At 41.7% G+C, this 17,665-nt stretch overlaps 1 protein-coding gene across 2 annotated transcripts in view; it reads right to left on the reverse strand.

The window, feature by feature from the left end:
• AOAH (acyloxyacyl hydrolase) overlaps positions 1-17,665 on the reverse strand; it is a 228,933-nt gene that overhangs the window by 72,963 nt on the left and 138,305 nt on the right. For both annotated transcript variants that reach the window (XR_014782173.1, XM_084796996.1), the window contains exon 13: positions 12,181-12,263. Coding sequence is in view for 1 of the 2 variants with exons in the window: in XM_084796996.1 (XP_084653122.1) it covers positions 12,181-12,263 (83 nt within the window). In the remaining variant the exon portion in view is untranslated. The remainder of the gene's footprint in view (positions 1-12,180; positions 12,264-17,665) is intronic.

A 17,665-nucleotide genomic window follows, 5' to 3' on the forward strand; every position in this document is an offset into this window, starting at 1 on the left:
AGGCAGAATGCTAGGAACACGGGGCTTTCTAGATGTCTCCTCCCAATGAGGCTTCCACCACCTTTTGCCTGAATATGCCTTCACTCCCTGCAATTTTGTGTGTGTCGTACATATGTAAGTGAGGAGATGTGTGTGTCTGTATGCAAATGTGAAGGCCAGAGGAGTACACTGGAGGCTTCCCTCTACCGTTCCCTGCCTAATTGCCTTGAGCCAGGGTGGTTCACTGAACCAGAAGTTGGCCATCTTGACTAGTCTGTTTGGCCAACAAGCTCGTGGGATCTACCTGTCTCTTCACCTGAATATGCCCAGCCTTTTCTATAGGTGCTCGGGATTTGAACACAGGCACTCATGCTTGTAGAGCAAATCCCCTTAGCTACTGAAACAGCTCCTCAGCCACTTCCTGCTCTTTAAAATGGCCATTACTGAAAGCACAGCACAGATTTTCTGAGGTTGTCTTAAGCCATGGTTCCTGCCGTTTGCTGTCTTGCTCTCTCTCACTGAGAGTGGGAACTCCCCAAACCATCCAATTACTCAGGAAGGGACTCTGGTCTTTCACACTGCTTTCTTGAGGTTCCTTATTTCTCTTTGCTTTTAAAGCCAGAGATGTTCAGGCACCATCTACCTCTTCTGATAGCATTATCCAGTTTGCGCCAGTTCAGTTCATGGCTATCCTAGTAGACCATGCCTGCTTAGTGTCTTCAGACTTCCTTTCTCCATATAAGCTAAAGTTTAAACGCTGGAGGCTTTTCTTATAATTTTCTAATTCATCGAGAATTTTCATAAGAATGGTTTGTTGGGAAAAACATGATAATTTTACATTTCTTCTCTTCTAAAAATGTTTGTTTGGAATAAACAGCCACACTCAGACTAAGATATCGATCTTGAGCCTCAGATCCCAAGCATTTAACCATCATTAGTTGTGGCAGTTTCTAAGAGTGTTTCTCCTACTGACAGTGTTTCACATTGTGAATGTTTCAGTTACAAACAAGATAAATGGGTAGAATATGCTTCCAATTGTGGCTGTAGCCCACCTCCTAGAGACACAGCTTCGCAAGCACTCTCCAGCTGTGTTGAGTGCTCTGCTTCTCCTCTGAGCTGTTTTGCCCTGAGGCCGCACCCATCCCTCTCAGTCTCCCTTCACCTCCTGGATGTTGTTTGACCTTTAACTTTGCTGTGAAGTCTACTTCTCCAGAGTGAGGCTGCAACTTATACTTGCCCTGGTGGTATTCTGACAGAACTGTGATTACTTTCTTGTTTGTCTCCTTTCAGTTTTGCTATAATCTCCATGAACACGAGGCCTTTCCCTTGCTTATTTTTTCTAGTTCTAAAACCCACTGCAATATTGAACAGGAAGAAAGGGAAGACCAGAAGGCAAGGCACATGCAGGATTACACGAATCCCAAGAGCATGTAAGCTGTCAATAGACATAGCAGATAGCTTTCCACTAGATGACTTTTACCCAAAGCTCAAAGAAAACAGGTTGTTTAAAGGAGAATGCTCTACAACTTCAGCACACCGATAAGCACATGTATTTAAAGCAAAGAGTTTGCAGTGCAGGTGCAAAGATCCTAGCTTGGTGAACAACTTTGACAAAACAGCAGGACCAGAATTCTTCACTTGGTTACTGTCATGGGCCCTGCTCCTACCTGGACAGGTTTGTCTTGATTTTTGTTGTTGTTGTTGTTGTTGTTGTTGTTGTTGAAGTGATGAAATAGTCTGACAAAAGCAACTCCGAGGGCACCAAGCTGTTTTAGCTTACAATTCAATGCATAGTTCATCATGGTAGGCAACTTAAGGTAGCAAGAGCCTGAAATCTCTGGTCACATCACATCCATAGTCAAGAGCAGAGAGAACATGAGTTCCTGAACGCCAGTACTCAGCTGTCTTTCTGCGCTCTTGTACAATCCAGGATCCCATGCCTGGGGAGTGATGCCACCCACGGTGGATGGGTCTTCCCATCTCAATTCACGGCATCAGCACCCCAACTCTGGACATGACCAAAGGCCTATCTCACAGGTGATTTTTAGATTTTGTCACATTGGCAATTAGTACTGTCACAAGGTTGTATGAATAAATATAAAGGAATAGTTCCACTTGGATAAGACTATCCCCATTGTTTAAGGCTTCTTTGAATTTCAAACTCTTGCACATATGAAACATGGTAAAAAGCTAATACAGTGCAAAAGTTGAATTTTCCTCTGTATGATATGCATAACACTGACATTTTTTCCTCTTAAAAGTCTCTATTATTATTAAATACTGTATCTTGGAGATATATTGAACTAGTATATTAAAATAATTTTGACCTGTAGGTACTGAATGCTTCTATATCACTTTGTTTTCAGATTGAGTATTTAGGAATTAGATACTAAAGACTCTCTCTCTCTACTCTTTTGACCACACGATGTCAGGCTCAGAAATGGCCTAGATGCTCCGCTATAAATAATCTCTGCCATCTCCTTTTAAGGTTTTGCTTGTGATCAAATGCTCAACCCAATAGTGATGATCCCCGCATGTGTCCTGGGGTTCTATTTCAGTGTGACCCGGGTGACCTCAGAACTTCCCTCCAGTGCAGTTCTAGTGGCTTCTGAAAGTATTTTAAACATTTTCATTTTGAAACAACTGGTAAAGTGCTATAAAAAAAATAGGACAAAGATCTTCACACACTCTTTACCTAGATTTTTCTAAACACACACACTTGCAATATGTAATAATTATAATGATTAAAACCACAGAACTAATATAGGTACAATACTGTTGTCTAATCTGAATACCTAACTTAAATGTCACTGATGAACACTTTTTGCCTTAGGTATAATGCACTGAACTTGGATCTCAGGCCTCCTTAGTCAGCCCTAATCTGGCATGATTGCTTAGTCTCTGCCTTTATGACCTTGCCGTATTGGAGTGCTACTGGACAATTCTTACGTGGCTTTCAGCTTGGGTTTGTCTTGACGTTCCTCATGACTAAACTCAGGTTATGCAATTATTTTGGCAAAAATACAACACCAGAAGCTCAGTTAGCTTAAGGTAAAAAAAACTATTTTGGTTCAGAATAGAGATCATGGGAGGTCTAAAAATAAAGAGCCCTTATGAGGGTAACTGAATTCAGGTTAGCCTGCAATAATATACTTTTTTTTTATAGTTCAATTATAGTTTGTCTCTTTATCCTTTTCTTTATCTTTTGCTCTTATTCTTTCCCAGGAGACAAAAAGAACTGGCTATGAGTGTTGGGCTAAGGCATCTAATTCTGACAATTCTCCATGGATCGTCAAGACAATCCAAGGCAGAAAGATAGTGATATTCAGGCCAGAATCTCCAAAGGGGGACAGCACAGCATGGCTGAGAATGACCTTCAGTAGGAGACAGGCATGGCTGGAATCCTATCACTGATGAGGTAATGGATCATGGGGAAGTTATATAACTGTTTTGAGTCCCATTTTCCTAATCTGCAAAATAGAGATGCTTTGTGGGTTCACTGAGGACAGAGCACACAGACTTGGAGCTGGCACTTCATATTTGTCTGAATGTGTGCGTGGTTTGCAAACACACTCCGGCGCCACCCTCTAAAGGATGGCCCTGGGCAGCTGATCCTTGGCTAGCGCCTTAGTTACTGGGAGAATGGTGATTATCTAGTAACGGGAAGAAATGATCCTATTCTCCTTGGTGTGCAGTGAAGCTAGTATGGCGTTTCTGGGCCTAGAATGAGCCTTGCTAGTAAGTACACTTGGTCACTGGGGATGCGCCATCTTTCTGTCATCTTTAAGTTTACCCACAAGGCCACTGTTCTATCATAGTTATTCTTATTGGAATGTCCCTTATCAGCAGCAGCTTCCCACTTCCTTTGGTCACCCTGTCTTGTCCACCCTCCTCATGCTCAGCTGATATAGGGTTTCGTATAATAACACTGGCTGAAGGCAGCTTCACAAGAGGAAATGAATAGATGTTTATTAACACGTGCATTGTGCACGCGCAGGCTGAGGGCTCAGGGAAGAGTAACTAAAGGGCTGGCTAGATTGGACTCATGTGTCTTCTTAGGTTATATTTAGAGACAATTGGGCTTTTGTGTTGGGGAAACAAGTTATGGGAAGGTGACCAGGAGAGAGACAGTAAGCAAGGTTGTTGCACAGACGTCAGCGGGAGCCTTCAGAATCCTAGTCAGGAGCCCTCCTCTTCCCGGAACAGAGAGAACATGTGAAAACAAATTTTTATATGTGTGAACATTTCTTGAAAAAACAAACTTTCCTTTACAAAAGAAAACAAGGAGCTCTCTTTGAAGATGTTCCCTGGGTCTGTTGGTTACCAGTGGTCTTCTGCTCAAAATCACCCGCCATGCCAAAGAGGCACATTTTGAAGTGTATAACCGGCTACTCTCAGCACTCAGCGCTTCTTCTTCCTCTTGCAGTTCTCTCTGGCTTGTCGGCCAGCGGTCCCTGCTCTGCTTTCTCTAGACCCAGTTCCCAGGATGGGAGAAGATCGAAGCACGAGCTGCCACAGAGGCAGACAGCTATTTCTCCCTGTGATGAGAACACAGGGAGCCACAGTGTGCTCTCCCAGGGCCCCAGCGCTCAGCTCCAACCGTTGCCATCAGCCACAGTGCCATAACCACTCATCTTCCCAGAGGGACAGGAAGATGGAATTTTTACTGTAAATCCCTTGAGTGACAAATCAGTGACAAATAAGAAGAAAAATCAGGTGCTGAGTGTGGTACTGTATGCCCAAGCAAGGGAGGGGATTTATGAGTGGGAGGTGAGCGGGTTGCTTAGTGAGATCCTGTCCCTGAAAACAAACAAATGAACAAACTGACCTCCAAATAGAAAAATAATCAGGAAAGTGTTTTGAAGAACAAAACCATTCTGACTTAGAAATTTAGAATCAGAATGTGGGTGAGCTTGAGATTCACGTAATTTAATCCCCTAACTTTATCGATAGAAAAGATGGTGGCTTAAATTAAAGAAGTGACTCTGGGCTTACAGAGCTAGATTTTGAGGGGTCAGGGCTTGGATGGAGTTAAAATCATCTTTGTGTCAGTGTTACACAAAAGCCCTTTAAAGACCCGTGGGCTTGCTGCAGAGAGTGGCATTCAAACTTCGGAGCAAGTGAAGGCCCGGGTAAGCACTGCCATGAGTCTAGGGTTTGCCTCTGCCCTGGATTTTCTCTGGAAAGAGCTGTCCTGTGTTGTGGTTTACAGACATGGTGCTGTCGTTTTCGTTGATGGCTACCTTGTCGGCTGGTGACGTCATCAGCAACAGGTGACACAAGTCACTGTTGCCATCTGTTTAGTCTGAGGGTTTGATTTGTGAGTGGCTACCCAGGTGAAGCCAGGATGTAGACTAACCCCACCCAAAAGAATTTCAGGGGAAGTCAGTATTAAGAAAATATGTTCTTTTGTTTAAGAGAAGAACAAAATTGCACACCAAAGAGTAGATACAGGTGTATGTGGAGAGAGTGGCACTAACTGTCCTAAAAAAAGTATGTAAATACAGTGTATGTGGCTTTTGAAGTTACTTTGTTCAAAGTATAGAATCAAAAGACCAAGTATAAAATATTTTGATATATTTATTTTTAGCTAACAATTTTTTCTTTAATAAGGTGAATTATAAAGTAGTTAATGAGGTGCCTCTGTACAGACATTTATAGAAATAAATGCTAATGATATACAAATATAAATCAGAAAGGTCACAGAAATTCTTAGGATCCATAGGTCAGAAGAAGGTCAGTACACATGTTTTGAGTATCAATATGGCTCATAATTGTGTGTGTGTGTGTGTGTGTGTGTGTGTGTGTGTGTGTGTGTGTGTGCGTGTTTCCTACAAAATGGGAGTCTGCCCCTTCTAGGCAATATGGTTAGCTGTGTAATAATTCTTGATATTTAGCCAATGAGACAACCACACCAGAGCCACACTGCCTTTTTTCTTTCTCATGTTTCTTTAAATTTCCCTGTCTTTCCACTCTACCCAAAGGGCAGTGCTGTGCCAGGAGGGCACAGTTCAGTGGCCACTCAAGGCTGCTGAGCTGTCCCCGTCACATTCATTCCCATTCTCTGGGAAATCGCCTCTGCTGTCCCCTACCCCACACCCAATATCTGACCCCAGAGCCTCCCTCCTTAGCCTCGTGAGGAATTCTCCCTTCACCCTTTCTGCTCCATCTCTCTTCTCTGGACCAAGTTTAACCAGGTCTTCCCAACACTGTCTTGAATATATTTTATTTTTAAATGTTTTGTTGTTGTTGTTTGTATGTGTGTGGGGGGGGCATACATACATTGTGTGTTGAGGGGGTTCTTCTTCTACTCTTTGTGTCAGGCCTACACGCCAAGGGCTTGTGTTGAGGGTGACATGAGTCCGTATTTCCCAGGCTGGTCTGACTTTTGCTTTGTCCCTAGCTTTTCTCTTCCAGTCACTCCCATTCTCCAGAGCTTTAACCAACCCAAAGTAAGGAACAGGCCAAGTGAAGTGTCTTCAGAGTGTGGAGTTTGTGGTGTCGATGGAGAAGATAAAGGGTTCATGACCAAATTAGCTTTGCAGCAAAGTGCTGGGTGGATGTCGTAGGTGGGTGAAACTTTAGCAGTCTACAGTCTCCAGTAACTAATGTAGGCTCTCCACAGTGATCCCCTCTCTCAGCTTTCTCTGTAGTGGGTGCACCTCCCTCTGAGGTGGGAAGCTTTATCCCATGGAAATACATGTCTTAAATATTTCAGAATTTCTAAAGACAAACAACCTCCTAATCCAGGTGTTTACACAAAAGTTTTGCTAGACTTGCAAGCAAAATGAAGAAGATTGTCAGTGCAAAAAGTAATCCAAGCTTGTAAAATCTCATTTGGCATCTGTAAGGAGGGCTCACAAGCATCTTGTAAACCCATCAGAGTGTTTCCCTCTGTGAGCTGTGAGCTGTGAGCTGTAGTAGTAGGCAATTGAAGCTTGCGGCTAGGGTTTAGGTGTTTTTAAAAGCAAAGGAGTCTTTTATTTCAGGAGATGACTTATGGATTTTTATTTACTTAAAATATGCTCATATCACCTCCCCTGGACCCAGGGAACCACCAAATTGCTCTTTGCTTCTCTGAGTCTATTTTAGATGCTTCACAGAAGTGAGGGCTTCAAGGTTCATTTATGTTGCTGGGTAAGGCAGAATTCCCTTCTTAAAAGGCTGAATAGTATTGCATTGCATTTATACATCATATTTTCGCTATCCATTTACACATTGGTAGACATTTAGCCTTGCTCCACATGTTGGCTGTTACAAACAACGATAATAGGGTAATTAATGCCAGTATCTCTTTGGGATCCTTAATTACCTTGTATAAATATTCATAAGCAGGATTGGTCAATCATGCAGTTTTTACATTTATATTTTATATATTTATATTTTTCAAGTTTTTATATGTAGAGGAATCTTCCTGCTGCCTGCTATAATGGACAGAAGACGTTACATTCCCTCCAACAGTCCCTGATTCTAATCTCTCCATGTCCTAGCCAATACTTGTCACTAGGTCTCTTTGACAAAGGCCATTCTAGCAGGGGTGAGGTGACATTGCAGTGGGACATCTGCTTTTGATACTAACGGAAGAAAATGACACTGTATTCTCTCTGTAAAGGACCTATGCCCATGCTTTCATCCTCTTCAAAGGTTAAAAATAACTTGAGAGCTTTTAGGCTAAAGAAAAAAACCTGTTACAATGCTGACTAAGGTCGGTGTTAACCATTTGGTTACTAGCACCACATGCCGTCTGATTCCTGTCCAGACAGAAACTAGACTTAAAGAAAATGCCCCAACCCTAAGCCCATGAAAGCTTAACCTCAGCATTGGTATGGCGGATGGTAAAGGGTACCACAGTTTCTATGACAGCCTCCACAGCTGGGTACTAGCTGCCTCCCTAAGGGTCTAGTCTTTGAATGATGAACTCTTTGTTGGAGACAGGGTGATATCTCAAGGCCAACTCTCCTCCAACATATTAAGCTTCAGCCCTCAGCGTGGTCCTGAGCTCAGCCCTCCCCTCAGCAGCCATACCATCCTCATACCCCTCCAATGGCCTTCAGTGCCAACGGAATGCTGAGGAGTAGCCCTCTTTTTTCCCAGTCCCGGCAGGGTGTAACCCAAGGGCTTCCCACCTCGAGCACTCCTTTCCTTGTCTGGCTCATGTCTCTAATCCCGACCTTAGCCCCTGCGCTCATACTTAGACTTGCCATCTTTAGTTTTCATCCTTTCTCATTCCTTTCTCATCCCATCTTCTTCCCAGAGGGAGCCACTTCTGCTTCCAGGCCACCTACTGTCCCTGCAGGCCACTGTTTCCTGCCTGCCTGCCACTGTCTGCAAGGACCTGAGTGTCAAGCCCATGCACTGCTGAGCCATCCTTGAGAGGCCTGGCTCTCAGCATTGTCATGTGTCTTTTACATTTATTTGCTATGTTTCTTACATGACCGACTTAAAACTACTGCATAATATTGGAGGAAGATGCAAGTGTGTTTTCAAATGCTGATTTCAGCGCCTTGAGATCTGGTTACCTCCCTGCCATGGGCACTGTTAGGAATTTTGAACTATCTCCTGTAACCATGTGATGATAATAAGGAATTTCCCCCCCCCCCCCCCAGTTATCCCTAGTTGGCTAAATAAAGATGCTGAAGCCCATGACAGGACAGAAGGGAGGGAGGCAGAGTTTAAGGTGCCTGGACTTGGTCCATGAGAGAAAGAGAGAAGAAGATGGGATCAGGAGAAGGAGGGTAAGAAGCAGGAAGAGAGGGGTCGCTCTGAGGCAAGATGGCGGTGAGCATGTGGCTGTGAGGACAGACTGATGGAGCAGAAGCTGCCCTGGGAGTCATCAGATCGGCAAGTGATTGGCTTTTACGTGTGTTTGAAAGTTTCTAGGATTCGAGTAGTTCAGAATCGGCCCAGCCTGTTGCCTACAGCTTAAAAAGAAATCGTATTCTCTCCATGTCAATCACTGGGGGGAACTAGCTGGTTAAAGAAAACTGTCATGGTAATAATTTCATGTATTAATTAAAATATAAAGAAGAATTCATCTTTCACAGAATAGTAGTACAGATGGGGCTGGCAGCCATTGTTTCTATGGTGCTCTGATGACAGGTGTTTATGAATGTTCAAGAAGCTGTGACTCTTGGTCCTCCTGTTGCCCGCCTCTCCACACCAAACCCTGTGCCACTCAAGTATGCTGCTAGTATCGTTTTTGTGTCTGGTGACCTATCTGGGTCAGACAGGCCCTGGGATTTATAATGCTTGTGCAATAATAACACGGCAGGAAGCTAGAACTGCATAAACCAAGGGGGCTGTCCTCACTCCTTACTACCCTGACTCTGGGTGCAGTGGTTCTCCAAAGGAAAGTCGGGTAGAGATGACTCACTCAGGCTGGCTTGTCACCCAGGCCACTCAAGTCAAGATTCTGGTATCACATCACTTCCCAAGTCCAATCCCAAAGGCAGTTCTATTTTTACCCTTCAAGGAAAGATTTTGTGAGATAACCAGACGAGACTGGGGGTGCGGGTGAGCGTGGGGGCTCTGCTGCCTGTTCCCTGGAGCTCACTTCCCATCTCTGAGAGGTAAGGTGAGAGACCAGCCAAGCACAGCACTCTGCCCCTGCCCGCTGCAGTGCACTGGCCACCCCTTGCTCTGCCTGTTTCAGCAGGGGAGAGCTGAATGCGGCCACTGCAGACTGGCTCCCTTTTTGATTATGGAGAAGATGGGGTGGGGCTTCTGCTGCCTAAGCCCCACATCAAAGCATTCTTCCTAGATTCACAGTGACTCCCACCCTTCACGCTCCAAGAGGCTCTTCATGTATGATCAGGTACTTAAAAGAGCTTTTATGTAATGCTCAAGATGAAAATAGGAGCTGTTTCTTTAATTCTTACTACACAATTTGAAAGAAACTCTTTAATATTCTATTCAACTATTTCTTCCCTTTTTTCCCCCTCTTTCTTGCTGGCTCTGAAAAGTAAATGCACCCATAAATATGCAGAATGTGGGAGGCTGACTTTTCCTATATCTAATAAAAACCTTGGGGAGTAATTGAAATAACTTGGTGTGGGCAGCCAGGTTACACGCTGCATAATATCAAAAGAGAATGCGCAGCGAGGAAAAGCAACAGAAAATAGGAAGAGGAGCTGGAGAATAAAACCAGGACATTAGATAACAGGTAACTACGGGCAACTAAAAATATCCCTTTAGAATTACATTCTTGGAAGATCTGATGAAAAGTGTATTCAGAGATGCAATAATGCGAGACAAGGTGAACATTTGTACAATTCTAAGGAATGCAAATGGAAGAAAGAAATCTCCCCCCCCCCCCGTCTCTAGCGTCTCTCCCTGCACAGGCAGAAGTCGGGCCTTGCGCTGAACTCACATGCATTTCTTTGTGATGAGTCTCTCCTCCTACTGCCCTTTGCCTTCTGCTATGGACAACCTGGATTTTTAAAGAAGTGTGTGTAGTTAAGGTAGCAGAACACGCAAGGAGAAGGGGCTACTCTTGGTTGCCAGGGGTACTCTTTGGAGCATTTCACTCTGGTCTTTATGAGTTTTATAAAAGATTGCCAGATTTGGGGTGGGAAAGTGTTGTTGACACATCTGGATCTTGAGGAAGATTGAAATGTTGGCTGTGAAGTCACACAGAGAGAGGACGATTGGGGGGGGTGCATACCTGACGGGTCTGGCTGCCCATCACTCTGACTTAACTGCATACCTTTATACCGTTATTATTTCAGAAAAGCAGAGTTGAGGGAAGAAAGAAAGGAACCACTCAAAATTTCTCAAAAAACAATCCTAGAGTATGTCCTACTAATCTTGCTTCTTATATATAGCCCTTCACCATTTCCTTTTTAAAAAATGTGGTAAACTTTATGGTCTAATTTTCCTTTGTCTGTGTTTTGACTATTATCCATAATTTCCTAAAGCTGAATACTATTCCAAAGAAATGGGCTTTTCTTGTTTTTCCAGTCTGTATTGAAAGCAAGTCTTTATAGCACTGAGGGCTCTTTGAGTCTCTCAATGACATGCAGTAAAGGCTTGTATCTGGGGCATCCCCAAGCAGTTTTCATACACCCTTCTGCTCCCTGTTGGCTGTGTTCACACATAGGGCAAGGCTGACCTTTCTCTATAGATAACTGCAGATCACAGGGCAGCAGAGGCCTGACCTTCCTTGCTATCTGAGTAGAGTTAGACAAAGTGGGCAGAAGTTTCAGTCATATAACTTTCCATCTCTGTGACCTGGGACAAAACTCTTTACTTGTCCTTGTTTTCTCCTTCTGAGCTACAGCAGAGTCATTAGCCTCACACTTTGCCCATTCTGAGAAAAATATTCTAACACATTGGGTAATTGAGTGCTATAGTCAATGTGTGCTTTGTAAGTTTCCTCCCCTAGTTCTACCATAACACTCTCAGAGTGATTGCAATCAATATTGCAATCTGAGGAAATATAATAACTCATACTTGCTGACAGTGTTTATCATGGACAGGATCAACAGAAATATACATAAGTATACATACTGAAACTGAAATGCGTTTCTCAGCACTTGATAGGAGTTCAGCAAATGACAGTTACTATTAATCAGTTAACACATCTTTGTCCTCCTTTGGAGAATAGGGCATTCATACCATGTAGAATACTTATTTTAAGAAATATATTATTTGTAGGTAACACATCTAGTTAAAACCCATGCTTGGAAAATCTCTATACATCTTTAGTCAGTGGAGATGGTAACTCATGGGCATTAGCGAGGCTGTAGCTTATTAACCAGGAGTTTTATGAGCATCTTAAAGCAGTATACCACCTCCTAGTGCAGCACAGAGGGTAGAGACTCACAGGAGGAAAGCTCTGCAGAAAGGTGGGAATGCTCTACTGGGCAGAGCAGAGCTTTCACAATGACCTTGTTTAACGAAGGCTCATTTGGGCCATACTTCTTGAGCTGTGTATCTCTGTACTTGGCTGAGGATTACTAGAAACTTTTTCACTGCTGGGCGAGTTTCATGGCCTCCATGTCCCTTTGTTTGCATCCTGTTCTCCTTTTCTGTGTGTAAATGTGTTGAAGGCTGGAGCACCGTGTTCAGAAAGGCAGTGCTGTTGGAAGGGAGACCCTACTGTGTTCTGGTTGTCCAATGATAACTTTTGTAGCAATTCCCAAATAAAGTCAGCTCTTAGAGGAGGCGTTTTGGTGAGGACACAGGTGACAGGCTACGCACCATTTTTTGAGATATTCTGGTAGTCTCTGTGATTGCAATGGTTTCTCTTCCTCAAATGGTGGTAAATGGATTTTTCTTCAACTCTGAAACAAGTATATAAATATTACATTTAATATCAAGATACTCAATGATGATGTTAAAAGAAGCCTGTTTCTGTGATGCTTTTAGAAGTACAGTAAACACAACTCAGCACACCCAAGCTTCCCTGACAGTCTCTTTACACTGTGAATGTATTTTCCAGTGTCCTGTGACAAAAGGCACACCATGTGTGAAGGGTGTTATTTATATTAAAGTTTTGCTTTTGTATGGAGCCTACCACAACCACACCTCTCTAATCTTTCACTACAAGTAGTTGCTGCAATTTCTTCAGCAGCCATTTACCACTCTGTTATTCAGAAGTGGAATGTACTCCCTGTCTTGGCTGCTGTGAGGCTCTGGGAGGTGCTCTTGCCTTGTAGTCTGCCCTCTTCTGTCCACACGTGTGTATGTGCTGCAGAGCTTGTAGAAGCATTCATGTCCACATGGAGTGATGGCTCCATTTCCTCCTTCCCTTGTGCCTAGACTGTCTGTGTCACTAATCCCTGGATGGTGCAATAGTGCCAGAAGTGTGCAGTGGCAATTTCTAGTAGTCTTTATTAGGAAACACTTGGAAGGCAACTCTTGTTTTTTCTTTCTTCATTCCCTACCTCCAAACTGCTGCCCAGAGAAGGAATGCTACTATTTTGGGCAGTGGAGTCAAAGATCTACCTTGGAAAGGCAGAGGGGTAAGTGGGAGGAGCCTGTGTCCCTGGGAGACTGGGTAGGGTTGAGCTTCAGCACTAGCTGTAGCCAGGCGTGGTGGTGCACACCTTTAATCCCAGCACTCAAGAGGCAGAGGCAAGCGGATCTCTGTGAATTCAAGGCCAGCCTGGTTTACAAAGTGAGTCCAGGATAGCCATGGCTACACAGAGAAACCATGTCTTGAAAAAGCAACCAAAAACAACAGCAAAAAAACTCACTAGTCCTAAATTGCAAGTCTCTAAGCTTTTCTGTGTGAGAAAAGTGAACTCATATTTTTATCAGTTCAAGCCTTCTGTTAAGTCTTTCTCACTTGGAGCTGAATCTAATACTAATGGACACATAGCTTGGAGACAAATTTGACACAAGTATTGGGATATAATTATAGAAGATTTAAGCATTTTTCTTGGCTCCCTTTTGTACTATCTATTTTATTTTGCCAAGATTTTAATTTAATTTGAATGTAATTTAGTGTTATATTGCCAGTACATTTATAGACTTACTAAACTCCTTTTTTGAAACAAGACTATATATAAACTAATGAATGATAATTTAACTCATAAATATTCCATTACTATTAAAATGAATTTCCATTCTCATAAATTTGTATTTAACATCCTTGCATACAATCATCCCTTATTTTCAAGCATTATGGAAATTATATCCATTGTATTACAGTGCTTGGCAACTGTCTCAAGTCCTTCAGAAAGGAAAATATGGATCATGTTTGGGTTTTCAGGATGCATTGAAAATAGCATTTAGGAAGACCTACAGACAACACTTCTTAAACTATTCAAAGAAAAGAGAGAAAGAAGAAGAAACAAAAAGAAAAAATAAGCAGAAATAGCACTTCTAGAGTCTCATGAAGCCAGTCTCAAACCATGTTAAGACACTACCCCCTTGCTCAAATGCCTCTCCAAACTACAAGCCATAAATATTGATTCAACAATGCTCAATAGAAACTTGCAAACTGAATATAAACAAAGATCAGAAATATTATCCATCATGACCAAGTTGGCTTTATCCTAGAGATGCAAGGATAATTCAACATACTAAATTAATTAGTTATAATAAACAACAAAATGGACGGAAAGCCAACACTCACATGATCATCTTAAAAGCTGTAGAAAAGGCCTTTGACACAATTCACCATGCTTTTATGATTCATAATCCTTGACAAAGCAGGACTGGAGGCAATATTCCTCAACATATTAAAAGATAAATATGGGAAATCTCTGTCTAACTTTACCCTCAATGGTGAAAATTTGAAGCAATCCCACTGAAATCATAAAAGAGATGGAACTGCCCACTGTCCCAGTCCTTTTCAACATTGTGCTTGACTCACTAGCTGGAACAAAAGGACAAGTGAAGAAAATCCAAGGAACACAAATAGGAGAAAAAGTTGACCTATTCTTATTTGCAGATGACATGATGACCTAAGAGATCATAAAATTCTACCAGAAAGCCTCTATAAAATGATACACAGTTTCTCTAACATGGCAGGGCATAGGATCAACTTTCACAGACCAGAAGCTTTTCTATACACAACAAACATACAGAGAAGATGATCATGGATCATTGGCACACTCTTAATCACAATAGCCTCAAAGAAAATAATGTATCTAGGAAGGAGGAAAAAGACCTCTATGATGACAACTTCAATTCTCTGAAGAAAGAGCTAGAGAAAGACAGTGGAAAATGGAAAGGTATACCGTGATCGTGGGACTCGTAGAGTTAATATTGTAAAAATGACCATTCTACCAAAGTTCATTTATAGATTCAATATAATGCCAATTAAAATCCCAATTTCATTCTTTATAGAAAGAAAAAAAATTACTTGGAACAACGAAAGACTCTAGATACCTAAAATAGCCCTGAGCAAAAAGTGCAAAGCTAGAGAGTTTATTTACCACTCCATTTTTCAAGATATAGTATAAAGCCAATGTATATATAAGACAATATAGTGCTGGCACCAAAACAAACATGTAGACCAATGGGTCAAAATCAAAGACTAAAACATGAGTACACATAACTACAGGCACCTAATATTTGACTCAGATATCAAAAGGACGACTGGAGAAATGACAGCTTCTTCAGCAATGATGCTGAGAAAACTGAATGTCTACATGTACAAGAATTGAAATTATATCCACATCTATCCCCTTGTATAAAAACAAGCTCCAAATGGATCAAAATCCAAAATGTGAAACACTGAAACTGCTAGAAGAAAAACATAGGCAGGACCCTAGAGGAAACAGTTACAGGAAAAAATTCTCTAAATAGGAACCCATTTACGCAGGAAGTGAGCCAACAATTAACCAATGAAACCTTATAAAACTATGGCCTCTGGACAGCCAAGCAACAGACAGTAAATGCTAGAGAAGGTGGAAGGTGGAAGGGAGCCCTCATTCACTGTTGGTGGGACTGAAAACTGGTCCAGCCACTGCAGAAATCAATGTGGAGAACTCTCAAAAAGCCAAAAACAAAAACAAAAAAAAAAAACCACAACTCAGCACATTGGCCTCCGACTCCACAGAGACTTGCTTAGCCATGTCCATTGCTGATCTATTCAAGATAACTTGGAAATTGAAACAACTGAAACGTCCACTAATTGATGAGAGGAAAATGAAAATGTGGTACATATACACTATGGATTTATTATTCATTTGGAAAGAAAACTGAAATTTGCAGAAAAATGTATGAAACTAAAAAAAAAAATCATGTGGAGTGGGTAACCAAGACCCAGAACGACAAACATTGCATGTGCTCTGCTTTCTGTGGGAGTAGATACCTTGGAGTAAGTGCAGAATCCTGGAAGTTTCAAGGGGACCATGCATAGGGGGACAGTGATAGAGAGGGGAACAATAGGGTACAAGTGATTTGAAGGAGGACTTGGGGATATGAGGATGGCACTTTACTTAGGGAAGGGGAAGACAGATGAATGCAGAAGGAAGGGAAAGGAGCAGTAAGAATGTCTGAAAAAAGTCGTAGGAAGTCATATTACTATTTACTTAAAATTAGGTATAATACATACAAAACTGTTACATACATACATACATACATACATACATACATACATACATACATACAGGGTAATGAGGTCAAAGATCTTGGAAGCCGCTACACTAAAACAGCATAATTTGTCGCTACGTTCTAAATATTTATCCTTATACCTACAGATAATTTCTCACCCTTCATCAAACAAACTTAATGCCTCTTTTCAACAAATGGAGACTATTGCAGAAATCCACAACTGATAAAAATGAAGAGAACAAGAGTTCATGTGGTACCCAGGCCCTACGGATACACATATAACATAATCCCTATACCTAAGCCTCAGGGAACATTATAGAAGAGGAAGTAGAAAGTCTGTAAGACTCAGAGGAACAGGAAATTTGCTGTGAGAGCGTGTCTCCTAGAAATGTCAGGGAGGCTACACTGATGGAGTCTTAACAACACGGCAGCCTGAACAAGACCTGGTCATCAATGACACCAATGAACATGCTAACATGTCTGTGGAAATCCTATGGGATCTCAGCCCTAGGCAAAGAGCTACAGGCCCTGGGGAATGCTGAGATGACGATAAATGGTCTTCTGCAGGGAAGACCTCCCCAGGTGGTTATCCAAAACTGAGTGGGCAGCCATGAGATCACATGCATGAAGGTAGCGTTATACAGACTGAACAGGTTGCATGTATGTACTTAGGTATACATGTGACAATAACTAAAGAGAGAGAATGAATTTGAAAGAGAGAAAGGTGGGGTACTTGGGAGGGGCTTGTAGGAGGAAAGGGAAGTGAGGAAGTGATATAAGTATAATTTTAAAAATTATTATAAAAATAAAGTTTATAAAAGGGGTTCTACTGAACAAAAAGGGGGTGATGGACCCCAATTGCACTTGGCCATACAAATGAAGTTCCCTTGACTCAACTGTCCCAGCAAAACCATTTGGTGAGTCACACTAAGTACCCAAGGTCACAATAATAGAGGGAGGAAAAAATTGGCCTACTAAGTGCTGCCTGAATTCCCATCCCTCAAAACTATGAGATATCAAACAAACAAACCAACAAACAGGCTTGTCTTAAGCTACTATGTTTAGAGTACTTTGTTGTGTGATCGATACCTAGAACAGATGACTATAGAATTCTAGATTATGATAAATTTCCTTAGATGACTGAAGAAATTTACTCATGAGTTCCAGGCCTCCCAGCGTAGAGTAAGAAGCGATTGTTGCTTGGTATTTTAGAAACATGGACCATCACTTTGTTTCAACTATTCTAAAGTGTTGGAGGGCAGGCTTGGTGCATATTCCTTTCCATTCACAGTATCAGACATTCAAAAAGATCTTTCATTTTAGTGAGCCATGTTTCACAGTTATATTCTTAAATCATTTCAAAGAGAATAGTCCCATCTCTTTTTGTTTCTCCTAGAGCTAATCTGAACTGGTTTTCTAATTGTCCTAGGGTTTTTTTTTGTTGTTGTTTGTTTTTTTGTTTTGTTTTGTTTTGTTTTGGTTTTTTTTTTGGTGCCCTATTTTTAATCTCTTAGCATTTTCTTTCATTTTTTTAAAGGACAATATTCTCAACTTCATCTTCCAACCCTACTATAAAATAATACTCTTGGCATAATTTCAAAGTAGCTTGTTCTTTGAAGAGTCCTTTAATTTTATATGTTCTTGTTTTAGGCCTGTAGTATTTTCCCTGATCTTA

Source organism: Acomys minous (assembly GCF_964271855.1).
Source record: "Acomys minous genome assembly, chromosome: 9".
Classification (NCBI taxonomy): domain Eukaryota; kingdom Metazoa; phylum Chordata; class Mammalia; order Rodentia; family Muridae; genus Acomys; species Acomys minous.